The 14,791-nt window shown below is 38.5% G+C and overlaps 1 protein-coding gene across 3 annotated transcripts in view; it reads left to right on the forward strand.

Annotated features, from left to right (window-relative positions):
* gria3b (glutamate receptor, ionotropic, AMPA 3b) overlaps positions 1 to 14,060 on the forward strand; it is a 144,136-nt gene extending 130,076 nt beyond the window's left edge. Inside the window, exons 15-17 of one of the 3 annotated variants that reach the window (XR_013823466.1) lie at positions 4,247 to 4,361; positions 5,478 to 5,725; positions 11,246 to 14,060. Coding sequence is in view for 2 of the 3 variants with exons in the window: in XM_079892302.1 (XP_079748428.1) it covers positions 4,247 to 4,361; positions 5,478 to 5,723 (361 nt within the window). In the remaining variant the exon portion in view is untranslated. The remainder of the gene's footprint in view (positions 1 to 4,246; positions 4,362 to 5,477; positions 5,726 to 11,245) is intronic. The other 2 variants (XM_079892302.1, XM_079892301.1) reach the window with 2 other exon arrangements.
* The last annotated feature ends 731 nt before the right edge of the window (positions 14,061 to 14,791 follow it).

Below are 14,791 nucleotides of genomic sequence, written 5' to 3' on the forward strand. Positions count from 1 at the left end.
CTTCTCCATGAAAGTGTAACGTTAAAAGCCTCATTTTCAGGACCTTCAATTTTGCAGAAGCACGGATGTAGTTTGTATAATAAATGCAATATAGAGCAGACATTTTCTCGACATGTAAAAAGGATTTACGTAACCACTAAAAGCATTTCAATTTAAGTGAAATTTCTTGCAATCTACCAAAATAGTTCAGTGTACATTTGCATAACATTTATAATTGTAAATGCTAGCTTTTTCACCACTTAACAATATAAAAAAAAATTTAGTGCTTGAATACATTGTATAATCTCAGTTTTGAGGTTGTTGGGAAGTTTTTCATTTGATTTAAAGTCAACATGAAATGGCATTGGACGCATTGTATGTATGTGACATTTCTGAGTGAAATTTTGTGATTGTTGATTGTTCAAATCAACTATGTAGGGCTGTTGTTATTTGCCATTATTCCTATATATATATATATATATGTATATATGAAGAGTTCAGATGCAAAAGCCTCTAAGTGCCATCTGAAATTTTCTTCTAGAATGATCATTTTTAAGCTTGTATATTTAAGTTCAGTAATTTCACCTAAATGGCAATGAACATTACCTATTAATTGTAATTTAAGTGAAATTACTGAACTTAAATATACAAGCTTGATAAAAATTATCATTCTAGAAGAAAATTTCAGATGGCACTTAGAGGCTTTTGCATCTGTACTCTTCATATATACATATATATATATATATATATTACATTAACCAGAATTAAATACTGCACTGATAATAATTGAATACTAAGATTTTAGAAAGGCTGGATTATTTAAAACAGAAAAAGGTAACCCAGGCTCATTGGGGAATATGTGCAAAACTGCAAAAACATAACAATACATAACACTTTTCTTCATATTTTCTGACGCAATAAACTTGCTGGGTGCTCACCTGGTACAGCAGTGCACTAGCGATGTGGAGCACTCAGGTACGAGTCCCATGAAACACGAGTCACAATTAAAGCTAAAATGCTAAAATGTCATGGTCTCTTCAGCAAATGTGTTTTTATCTCACGTTTGCTTTTGTTTACACTATTGGTTATGTTTAGGGTTGGGTTTAATGTAGGTGGTACATTATTTTCTAGGGCTTTTTTGGGGGTATGGGGTGTATATATATAAATACACACACATGCATGTATATATTTAAGAAACATATTTATATATAAATATTTATATATAATATGAATTATCTATAAATATATATACAGTATACATGCATGTGTGTGTATTTATATATACGAAATTATACACAGTACACACACATATATTATGTCAACACAAACTTTTATTTTGGATGCGATTAATCGTTTCACAGCCCTATTTTTAGTGCTTTTAACTTTTAGCACCACTTACCAGACATTTCATTTCTGAATCGCAGCATTACATATATATTATATTTATGCATTTGGCAGAAGCTTTTATCCAAAGCGACTTACATTGCATTTCAAGGAACACATTTACATTCTTATCAGTTCTTGCTTTCCCTGGGAATCGAACCCATGACCTTGGCGTTGCAAGCACCAATGCTCTACTGTTTGAGCGACAGGAAAGCTAAAAATATATTAAAACCAACTAAATAAACGTTGCCAGATTCACATTCATTCATCTCAGATGAAACTGAACAGGATTTCAGCGCCACTCACTGGATATTTCACTTTGAAAGTGACGTGAAACGCGCAAGAAGCAGCATAATATCATTTTGTGCCGCCACAGACATGTTTTCCCAATGAGCCTGGATTGGAAAAAGGCTCATGCCTTCATGGAAAGTGCTTATGGAAGCTTCTTTCCGTCACAGAATAAAAAAGAAAAAAAGTAATTGCGACTTTTTATCTAACAATTCTGACTTTTTATCTCAGATTTGCGTGATATAAAGTCGCAATTGTGTGTTATAAACTCACAATTGCATGTTTATATCTCGCAATTCTGATTTTATAACACACAATTGGGAGATATAAACTCACAATTGCAAAAAAAAAAAGTCAGAATTGCGAGTTTATATCTGTATCTTCAATTCTGACTTTATAACACGCAATTGCGACTTTATATCTCGCTATTCTGAGAAATAAAGTCAGAATTGCATGATATAAAGTCGCAATTGCGAGAAAAACAAGTCGCAATTATCTTTTAAAATGTTTTATTCTGTGGCCTATAGGTGACATCTTCCAAAAACAAAAGCCGTTTCTGAGGCATGCAAGTCTACACATTTTGTTCAAAGATAACATACACAACCGCGCCCAATTAGACCAGAAATGTGTATTCAGCCAGAACATAATGATTTCATGTTGACTTAATTGTCATTTCCGGAATCTTTTTCATAGTTGTCTAATTCCTGAAAATGGGGCCTAAAGTCTTTTTTAGCAACAAAGGAGCAGGTTTTTCAGTGCAATCAAAAGCATTGTGCCCCCTGCCTGTGGATGAAGGTGAAAGGTTATGTGAGCTTTCATAATCACCTTCTTTGTTCCAGCTCTCTGTTTTTGCAGTTTGCAGTGATTTGAAGCCCCCATTAGTCGGCACGCAGTGGATGGGCTAGCTCTAATGATCTAATGCAGTGAGTCTACAGTGGCGCGTCTGGACCCAGCTGTGGAAAAACACAACAAACAGAGAGAAAAACAGGAGAAAAACCCACATTAAGCCACCTGCAACAAACAGACATCACGAGTCCCACAGCCCGTTCTCCTCTCGGCCCCTGCCATCCTCCTGGCTGCTGATAGGTTTCCCACTGCAGTCGCTCTGGATAATTACGTTGTTAATCAATGTCTCTCCCCAAGCTAAAAGAAATGTTAGGACCACAAAGCTAAATCAGCAGCAGGCATGAGAAATGTAAAGAACATTTAAGCGACTAATTATGTCTAGACGAGTGATGGCACGGCTTTCTATTATAGTTTTTTTAAAAATCAATCATAGCAGTTTACATAACTTTATTTTAGAAAAATGTCGTTCTGTAGCGATATGCAAATGCACTTAAAGTCAACATGAAATGACTACGGGTTTATTACGCAACCCGTAATAAATGTGATATTCAACAAGAAAATGATTTTATGTCAATCAACAAGAACTGATTACATGTTGTGGAAAAGCGATATAGAAAATGTGTGTAGGATTTACTTTGAAACAATTTTCACTCAGAAATTGCTAGTAAAAACACACTTCTAAAACACACTCCAATAGTCTTTATTTACAACATTACAATATACCAAAATCAATTGTGCCGTATGGAAGCTTAGAAGTAAAGAAAAGAACTACTTTTTTTCTCTCACAACTCTGACTTTATTTCTCGAAATTCCAAGTTTGTAACTCGCAATTCTTTTTTTATTTCTTAGAGTTTTGAGTTACAAACTCAGAATTGCAAGGGGAAAAAAAAAATCAGAATTGTGAGATTAAAAAGTCACAACTAATTTCTTTGTTTTTTATTCTGTGGACATATGTGTGCAGGACACAAGACATTTCAGAGGTGGAGCAAGTTATTGCATTGTGATGAAGGCAAATTTTGATTTCATGTTGACTTTAGTCATCTGAAACACCTGTAGTGTTATGCTAACGGTGTGTAACTACCCAAAAACGTCGGCCACGTCAATTTTTGATCACAAGTAGATTGTTTATTTACAACAGTCCCAGTTTCGTTAGCCGCTAATGCTAACGTCATTCACAGTCCCCGTAGTCACCGATTAGCAAAACGTAGCATTACTCCAGCAGGCAGCGTTTAAACTCCCGAACACAAGTTTTCCCTTGGTAAATGCTTTGACTGTTTGTGTGTACGGTCTTGTTTACTTTTTGTATGTGTGTCTGCTTGTTTGGTTTCTTTGTGCTCTCCGCCTATAATCCGTTCACAGAGTCCTAACGCCAACTCTCCTCAGCCTGAGCAAAATACTACTGGTAGTTTTCGTTGGTCTGTCAGTCAGTCGAGGGTTCCAGTGGAGATCCACATTCTCAGATGATCAAATTAACCAAGAAGTTTCTCTGCTTTTATAGCTTTTATCTCTTCAGAAACCTGCCCGCTCTTCTCTTAACAGTGTATGCCGATTACTCAAAGCGATACGGGTAGGTCCTGGCACACTAGATTAGCCCTGGTGAATGGAAGGTACTAGTCAGAATGCCTGCCACATGTGTGTTGATAATGGCCAGGAGCCCTGCTTTATCGCTTTGTAAAGTATGAAGTAGTTAAGACTTGAATAACATAAAATAACATAATATAATGTTATTTATGTTATTTCCCACGTGAAGAACTCCTGTAAACCTTGCAGTATTGAAACTCAGTGAACAAGGCATCTTAGCCAAGCTGAAAAACAAATGGTGGTACGATAAGGGTGAATGTGGAACCAAGGACTCGGGAAGTAAGGTCAGTCGCTGCAGGTCTTTTGTACTGATTCACAAAAAATTGCATTTTGACATATTGTTCATATGCAAAGAACAAGCCAATAGTCAATAGCTTGATTTAACTCATGTGTAAATGTAATAATTCATGGCCACAGATAAGAAAATAAGAAAATAAGGCACGTGGCTTACAGTTTTGCACTATTCCCCATGCATTATTATTTTAGATGATCAGATAAATTATGAAAAACATTTTTCTGTTTTTTTTTGTTTTGTTTGTTTTTAGTATTTTATCCAATGAATGCCTTCAAATAAAGCCGTAATGATACATCTTGTAATGGGGAATTAGTTAAAAGTGCAAATTGATCAACAGATTAGATACATTTTTTGCATACCAATTGTCTTTCTTGCTTATTTTTCACTTGATATAAATGACACAATAACCATTATGCTGCAGTTATTACTCACCAAACTTCGAATTTAAAATTTGATGTATTAGTGTTGTTACTTATTTGTCGAAGGCCTATTCGATTAGTCGTTAACCACCAACGTCGTGACGAATTTCATTAAAGGAGCGAAGGTGGACTCGTCTTGTTTAGGAAGTGAATTTCCAGAAGAGTCGAAATGCAGCAGTAAAAACCATCTCTACAAACGGCAAATAGTGTAATACTAATGGACAAATTTTTAATGGACAAGTTTGGGGGGTAAACTGCAGCAGAATGGTTGGACTGATTCTTAAACTCAGTACTCTGGTGTAGAAAATATGTCAAAATATTAATTTGAAGGTTAAAGGATGGAAAGGCAGTTGTTTAAAGTAAGGTTATTAAGTCAGAGGTCTGACCTGTACGTAACTGACCAGCTTCCTCAGATACATGAAGAAGCCAATGAGAAGATCAGGTTAGAGAAAACATCTACATTCACCAGTTATGGTCCAGATTGACTTTAACTTACATTGAGCTAGAGCTTTAGATGAGCCGTATCATAGATGTAATTCTCCATTGGAATCTAGATTCCTCTTTTAGCAGTAGAGATGTGTTTGATATAGTCAGTAGTCCTGCTTGATAGATGAGCTGTAGAGTGTGTGTTTTGTCACATGACTTCCACTGTCAGATTTGCTAACTATGTGCCTCGCTTCTCTTAGGACAAGACAAGTGCACTGAGCCTGAGCAATGTTGCTGGTGTCTTCTATATTCTGGTTGGTGGACTAGGGCTGGCCATGATGGTGGCTTTGATAGAGTTCTGTTATAAGTCCCGTGCCGAAGCCAAACGGTTGAAACTTGAAAAGAACGCACAAAGCTATAAGCCGGCCCCGCCAGCCAACACACAAAACTTTGCCACGTACCGAGAAGGATACAACGTGTACGGGACGGAGAGCGTGAAGATCTAACGGTAATGCTTCTACGCCGCCTGAGTGTGTGTGTGGGAGAGTGAGTGTGTGTGTGTGTGCGTGTGCGTGAGCGTGTGTGTGTGCGTGCGTGCCAAAGCCGGAGATTGTGTTTGTCCTCGCAATGTCATTAATTCCAGATAATGGAATCAATTGGGAAGTGCAGCGTTCTCTGGCTGATTTTTTCTCTCCTAACGCTGGCTTGTTTTCAAACGGTTGCATCAGTCAGACTGCGATGGAAACACATTCTGTTAATATTTGTACTCTGGCAGGAAATAGTGAAAGAAATCCATGTTCTACATGTGTATCATTTGGCACTGACAAAAAACAAAACAAAAAAACAATTGGACAAACCAAACCAATACAGTAGAAGATTGGAGGAACAGACCCGCTATCATTATCATCTGAAATCATTGACAATAATATCAAATCAGGACATATATTACAATTATTATTGTGGTAACACTTTACAATAAGGTTCCTTAGTTCACATTAGTTAACTACCTTAGTTAACATGAACTAAGAATGAACAAGTACTTCTACAGCATTTATTAATCTTAGTTAATATTAATTTCAACATGTACTAGTATGTTATTTAAATGAAAGGTTGAATTTGTTAACATTAGTTAATGCACTGTGAACTAACATGAAAAAACAATGAATAGCTGTATTTTTATTAACTAACATTAACAAAGATTAATAAATACTGTAACAAATGTATTGCTCATTGTTAGTTCATGTTAGTTAATACATTATAGTCCAGGTGATATGTGAAAATTATGTTCCCTTTTTCATAAAAGCATGAAACTTGGTACACATGTACAGTTTGCGGCCCTGGACATTTTCAGAAATGGATTACAATGATACCATATACAACATCGTAAAATGTTCAGGTGAATAGTTAATGGTGAATTCAGTGACATTGTTAGGATTACAATGAAATCGTAGTATCTGAGAATATCATCTGAAGCTGGGGCCACATTAAAAGATTTTAAAAATATTATAGTATTTTCAAAATGTGAGAGACCACAAACATGACGATAAAAAATCATAGATTTATCCGTTTTGTTCCTCTATAGTGTGGAGTGCCGCGAATGTGACCAGGAAAGCACACCACACACTAACAGATTACATTCACACACAACAGAGTCCCGCCTGTGAACACGGGAAATCCCACAAAATCTCTGGCATCAAATGTGACTTTAAAGTAAACAAACATGGTGGACAACTGGCACGAAGAAATGGTGCTTATGGATTGCTTTTTAAGCCAAGCACCAAGCCGGCGGTCGGACAGTTTTTGAGCGCCGGCCCGCTTAGGTTTTCCGGTGTGTTCTGCACCGTTGGCTCTAGTCAACACAGTCAGCTTTCATCAGCGCCCGTTCTTTGGCGTGGGTTGGGTGTGTCCCTACCCTTACAGAAAAAAGTTCGATGGAATCGTGGAGACGGTGTGAACATGAACTTTACATGTTACAGCATGAGCTGGAGGTGAGTCTTCCGTCAGCTTGCTTTCTGATTGGGTATTGTTTCGTTTCACGTGATAATCTCCAGAGTATGCGCGCGTTTGTCCTCGGGGTTTCCCCAACACAACAGGATTTCTGATTTGATTCGAGATCGGGGCGGTTCCGACGTTCTTCCGAGCAGATTCGGTCACTCTTAACACACCTCACACCAGAGGAAAATCTGATAAGATAATTTGTAGAACCATCAAGATAATCGGGACTTTACCTGTCAGTGACTACGTTTACATGCAGCCAATAACCCGTTCAAAACCGGAATATTAGCAATAACCTGGTAGCGCACGGCCATGTAAACACTGGCAAAAACCCGGATATGCTCATATCCCGGTTTGTAAAAACCCGGTTATGAACCCTGGGGTACCCCTTTTCTAACCCGAATATTTGGTCATGTAAACGCGTATCGGCATATCCCCATCAAAAGGAACATTGATTTGTGTTCTGCGCATGTTCTATTCGCAAGGAATCTTGGTCTTTTGAGTAGAGACGGCGCATACAAAAACCCGCGTGCAGTATACCGGAAGTAAACAAGAAATAGAGGTAAACATGGCGAGACGCAGCACAGCACCACACTTTTGGAGCGAGGAGGAAAGCGCAAACAAAGGCGATCGCTATCTGCCCCGAACTATTCATTATCCGCGTGCTGCTGCTGTTGTTGTTGTCTTTGGATACAGGAAGAAGAATTGGAAATGACGCATATTGCGTCTTAAGGTTGTCCGTACGTCCAGACGCTAACCGTGCGTCGCCGTTTACATCGGGATATTGCCAATTGATTACAAATTCCATGTATACAGGAGTAACTCTCTCTGCTCATGCATGTAAACGGGTTATTCCGAATGTTTCAGAAACCCAAATAGTGACCTTAACCCGACCATAACCCGAATATTGACAACTTGTAAACGTAGTCATTGTCGGAAAGGGGGAAATTGGTTCAAAATTACCCAAAATATCTTGTAGTGTGTACCAAGCATACCAAGTGATAAATTTGAGAATGCCATGGAGTTCAGCAATGTCTCTGAAAACAGACATCATGAACAGGCCAAAAGTGTCCAGCTGAAATTCAAGACATTTGAGTTGGTTGACGGGATTGAGGACAGCAATAACCTTCTGAAGCTGAACTCAAGAGAATTAGCAGACCAAGCTGTTGTGGACGCTGTTCGAGTTGCAGAGGATGGGCCAAGACAAGAGCAGTACAAACTCTTTGTTACAGAGAGGATGCAGGGCACAAAACGCATCACTGCCCACTTGAAGAGGAACAAGCTCCCTCTTTTTAAAACAGCTCTGATAAGAGGACAGTCCAAGACAAAACTCTCTGAAAAACGACTGTGCACTGTTTTCCAGACTCTACATTGCCTGTCAGACCCGTGATGGGAACCAAGAAAACTTCTTCAAAAACGGAAATCAGGCTTACCCTCCATCACTCTCACTTCAAACAAGGGAAACAAGGCTGATCTGCCTAGAAAACAGTATAAGAAGTGCCCCAGACAGTGCCTCACGAAACAGTGCCCCAGACAGTGAGGTCTAAATATTATATGAGTCAGCAGTCATCAACATGCAGAAACCAGGAGTAGCTAAAACCTTCAATGACTTTTCCAGCAAGATCTTCATACCTTATATTAAAGAGAAACTTGAAATGGTCAACAGAGTGGATGTTGTATGGGACTGCTATGAAGTTACCAGCTTAAAGGGGTGGTTGAGTATGATTTCACTTTTCTAACTTTAGTTGCTGTTTGAGCACAAAAAACATCTGCAAAGTTACAACGCCCAAAGTTCAAAGCAAAGGGAGATATTTGCTTTTAAAGAAATCGTTTGGTAGGGACTACACGACATTCCTGCAGGGTTAGTGACATCACCAACCCTAAAATTTACATAAACCCCGCCCCCGGGAACTTGAGAAGAGGAAGAGTTGTTGTAGTCAAGTACATTTGTGAGTCAGCTCAAACTGTAGCATCCGTCTTTTCACATGCAATAGAAAGTCACTCTGTGCATCTCACAACAGTTCCTATACGAGCGATTTATAGATTATCATGACCGAATATGCTAATTGAAGATAGTTAACTCCACATCAGCAACACAAATTTATCAACTAACCATTCAGAGACGTCCTGTTGCATTCTACGTGTTGTCACTTCTTCTTGAGTCTCTCCATCTTTGTCTGACTCCATTTAAACATAAAAGGCAGAACAATTTCTGTCATTTTAGTGTGTGTATGCGTGAGGTAATCAGAGCTGCTAAAACACAAGCTCTTGAGACCGGGAGCATCAGCTCATTTGCATTTAAAGGGCCAGACACAAAACAGTGTGTTTTTGCTCACCCTCAAAAAGTGACAACTTTAACATGCTATATAAAAATATCTGTGGGGTATTTTGAGCTAAAACTTCACACACAAACTCTGGGGACATCAGAGATTTATTTTACATCTTGTGAAAAGGGCATTATACCACCCCTTTAATGTGCCAGAAGTGCTCGGAAAAGGCTTCCTGAGAGTGGATAAAAACAAAACAGAGCTCTTTACTTTCTGGCCAGGAACCTTGGAAATGTCGACTACCAAACAAGTTGTTTACACATGCGGACCCAATCATCTCACCCACAAGAATCAGGTCAGATTGCACACATGAAGAGGCACATACAAGGATGCTACTCCATGCGGTGGATGCTGCAAGAAAAGGATTTAAAAAGATCACCCTGGGGACTGTGGACCAACTGTTGTGGTTCTAGCAATAGCACATGTGTCAGAGCTGGACATTGAGGAGTTATGGGTGGCATTTGGGACTGGCAAGAACTTCAGATACATACCTGCCCATGAGATTGCCAAGTCTCTGGGTCCTGACAAATCTCAGATTTTGCAACCAGGGGCAATAAGGCAGTATGGGATACCTGGAATGCAGATGAAATGCCAACATAGGCCTTCATGGCTCTGTCAAAGGCTCCAAAAAGCATTCCAGAGGAGGTAATTTCCATTGTGGAGCTCTTCACAATTCTCCTCTACGATCGCATCAGCGGCCAACTCAACATCGATCAAGCTCATCTTGAGTTGTTCACAAAGAAAGGAAGGAGGAATGGAGCAAATCCCCCCAACTAAGGATGCACTGGCACAGTCAAGTCAAGTCAAGTCACCTTCATTTGTATAATGCTTTTTACAATTTATATTGATTTAAAGCAGCTTTACAGTGATAATAGGAAATTCATTCAACAAAGATCGTTTTGGTCGTACAGCAGCTCTAGGAGAAAATCATTGTCCAGCTTAAATACATTTTTTATTGATTCATTTCCGTTGTTAAAATCATCAGATATTAACTTAGTGGCCGCTTACACATCACCGTTCTCAACTGAAAACAGAAAACCCTCAATGCGCACTCCAGCCCTTCATCCACACGACAGCGCCGCCCTGGTGGCCTGAGAACACAAACCCCGAAATAGAGATAGAGATACCGTTCTCATCTCTGCGTAAACTTCAAAAACGTGAATCTGTGAAAACGGCGACGGTATGCACATGCGAACAACCCTGAATTCACCATTAACTATTGACCTGAACAGTTTCTGATGTTGTATATGGTATCATTGTAATCATTGACCATCAAAACATAGGGGTAGACATCTTTTCTGTGTTATCATGTGTGATTCAGGAGATATGATACAAAATACATAATTTGGTTAAGGCGGAAAGTAAAATGGCCGCCACAAGGCATTTTTGCGATGGCTCCATTTCTGAAAATGTTCAGGGCCCCAAACTGTACAAGAGTACCAAGTTTCATGCTTTTATGAAAAAAGTGAACAAATCACCTGGACTATTAACTAATGTTAATAACTAATGAACCTAATTGTAAAGTGTTCCCATTATTGTTTTCTTTTAAATTCAGCCCAACAGATACTAAAATAATGCATTCATAATTACACTACATCTGGGCTCTGGAAAACAAATTTTCCATGTTTTTTGATATAAAATCAATTGAAAGTCAATGCAATGTCCTCATTAATATCGTGAGTGTGTGTGTGTGTGTGTGTTTTCAGAGTCACAGCCTGGCAGCGTGGTGTGACGATTACGACAAACACCTTACAGAGACGGCTGGATCTACAGGAGGGGTCAATGCCTCTCTCGCCCACTCTCTCTCTCTCTCTCTCTCCATACACACCTCAGCTCCAGCCTCTCTCGCCCACGCAGACGCCACAGCCAATCAAAGACCTCGGTCGTGCCGAGCGCCGACACAATTGGGATAGATTTCTTCAGTGCCTTATGGAATATTCAGTCTCACACACTGATGCAAACTCATCGCAGGAACATTGCATCACTCCAATCAATGCCATCATCTTATCTGTGAAATTAAAAGCGAGAAATAAAGCCATCACTTGCGATCTTAGCACACTGATCGGACTCGAGACGTCTTCTCTGGACATTGTGCTCGAGCTTGTACTACTGTAAATTTGCTTTCACACTCATTCAATCGGTGTATTGATTTATCAGATTACGGATCGGGATCTTCGTGAGTCGGTCGGATATGTTGCGGTATATCGTGTGCTTTTCTTTTGTCTGATGATCTATATTTCTCAGAAGTTCAGAAGCTATAAACCCCATTTGACCTTCAATAATGTGAGCGTCAAAAAACCAAAAAAATCACAATCTCATTCATTCGCACACGCTTGACATGAACTTCCAAGATTTTTGTAGTTATTATCACGGCACACTGTACAAGAAACCCAAGCTATCAAACGGATCACATTAATGTAGATAAACCGCAATCCACAAAAAAGGACATGGCTTTTATGATGTAGTATTTGATTACCTCACGGTTCTCCGGATATAATTCGCACATGAAATCAAGCTTTTGAGATTTAGTTTTTATTTGATGAGCATTATTAGTGTTTGGTGAATTATTTAGAAAAACAAGACTAGGATTAATAACATTTACAATAGATTTATAAACGGAGCTAACGGGAAAGCTTAGCACATTTACATTTTGCTGTGACATTTTTTTTTGTGTTGGAGAGAAGGAAAACAAACTGTGACTCCATGGATATCGCTGATCCTGGACAGATAGTTTTATAACGAAACGCTTTTAAAAAGACATCAACGTGGAAAACGAATCGAAAACCAACTGTACATTTCTAGTGAAGGATTCACAAAACGAGTGACTGGATTCCCAAATTTTCTATCTGCATGCGAAAACTTGTGATTGCCAAGTAAAGCCCTGCGACTTCCATTAGATTCTAGAGGGTCGGTAGAAAGTGGGTTTCAGCGTTGATATTTTGACCTGTTTCTTCCTGTAAAACTGCACTTCTTCAGCCCAGAGTACATGAGCGGGCGACAGGCTGATGTAAGACATGCATGCGTGGGCGTCCGTTCCCCAGCCCTGATAGTGAGGCCTTGTACAAAGAATTTTAATACATTTTGTAAATAAAGACCAAAAAAAAAAAAAAAAAAAACTGTATAGAAGAATGTGTGAGGGCTTTTTTTTCTCCGGTGGTTCTCAAATTATTATAAACGCAGGCTATTTTTTGCTGTGAAGGGTTTGGATTACCACACAACGACGGCATTCTCCGTCTACTCCTGGATTTTCATTTTTATTTGTGACAAACAAACAAATGGAGTCACGTGCACAAATAAAACAAATGCTGACTTAATCCTCCATGAGGGAATTTTATGGAATACGGGATCTTTTGGCTGTTAAAGGTAGGGTAGGCAATTTCAGAGAGGCTAGCTATAGAGTCATGACGTATTTTTGTAGGCTAACCCATACGTTTCTTTGAAAAAAACAAAAACTCAGTAGGATTTTCCATTAGCTTTTGGATTACTGTGGAAAATAAGATCTATGACCACAAATGAGCACAACTTTTATGAGTTTCAAAAAATAAATATATCCGCCAGAGGTGAAAAGCTAAACGCAAGCTATAATTGAACTACACCATGGTCACGTGACTTTGCTAAGCTTCCAACAACTCTTTTAGTCTTGAAGGACATTTTCCCTGAAAGGTCGAGTTAATAGTTAGTGAGAGCTCGGTTTATGATTCTCACATGATTCTGAATAGTCAACTAAACAAAATAACAGGAAGCCTAATTTGCTAGAGGTTCTGACATAATGGTAGTCGCCGCAGTAGATTTAAAATTAATTTAATTATTTATTTTTAAACAATCAGAAAACATCGAATGACTCACTCACTCATTAATACTTCACCTGTTTCATTACTGGATGAATCAGCATTTTTGAATCTGTTGAATGAATGATCCACCTACTGGTGTAACGATGTGATTGATAGGCCTATAATCTTTATTCAAGTTACTTTCAAAAGGTGATTTACTCTGCTTTCATCACTACTGTAGACATCAGTGTTTATATCCAAACTATAAACTTTTATCCCAGTACTTCTGTGATCATTTGAATTATTATAACACAGAAACAACGAAACTGTGTGGTTTTTGAAGCTGTTTCATGTGACAACTGCTCTCTCTGGATCAACGGCAGTGTCGACGCAGATTTGAATCGCTGTGATCTACTTGTCAAAGGTTAATAGACACAGATATGATCTCGAGCATGTTTTACTAGGGCTTGTGATCTTTTAATAATGCAGCTATACCCTCTGTGAAAGGCTTTGAAAAGCAGATTAGTAAGTGTATGAGTTTACCTGTTCAGCTGATGACGTCCCATTTAGACACTTAAGCAACCACCTTTTACAAGACAAGTAAAATCTTTATTAAAACACACACACACAACAGGGTATTACTGATGAATTTTATGTTGTGGGAATAAAACGTGAAAATACCTCGAGCTCGGAGGAACTGCAAGGCGACTGCTTGTCTACAACTTCCACATTGTCAATCACTTTGACTGACAGGGTCTAAAAAACAGGGTCATTTTAATTTTCATATTTTAATGATAATAAGCCATTTAATAGGCTCTGTTCAAATTTTAATTTTTATTCACGAACTTACAGGACAAGCTTATAGGCAAGATTGTGCATTTATTTATTTATGAAAAGAAAAATGAACACAGACCTGTAGCCTATAGCTTGCGTCACTTTTCAGGTTTCATCATGAATGTTTGTCCAATAAATCGCAATGAACTTTGTTACTTTTGATATGAAACAAAGTCTCAGCTTTCAAATTATGTCAATTTTTATCAAAAAATGAAAACAATAAATACCGTTTTGGCGCTCTTTAATGTGGCGCGAGAGATCGCTGTAGCGTCAGTTCAAGAAGCGCGAGTGAACGCGATCATCCATTCATACCTTACAGAACGAAATAAACATGAATGAACATCAGACAATGTTGAAAGATACAGTCCAACTTATCGAAATCGTATGTCTCTCATGTAATAGCTCAATCAGTGTTTCAACCGCAGAAAGACGTTAATAAAACAGCTTGTATACTATCACGTAACTCAGTTGATATAGTCAGCAAGAGCGCACTCGCCACCAAGTGGACAGGGTGAGAATTACAGTTAAGTTACAGGTTACAATATATTACATCTCACACAATGTAATCTGTCAACATGACTGACGGCTTTCAGATTTTTTAGTAAAAATATTCAGTCAATGATGGAACATTTTCCGTTCACGCGACCT

Source organism: Squalius cephalus, assembly GCF_949319135.1.
Source record: "Squalius cephalus genome assembly, chromosome: 14".
Classification (NCBI taxonomy): domain Eukaryota; kingdom Metazoa; phylum Chordata; class Actinopteri; order Cypriniformes; family Leuciscidae; genus Squalius; species Squalius cephalus.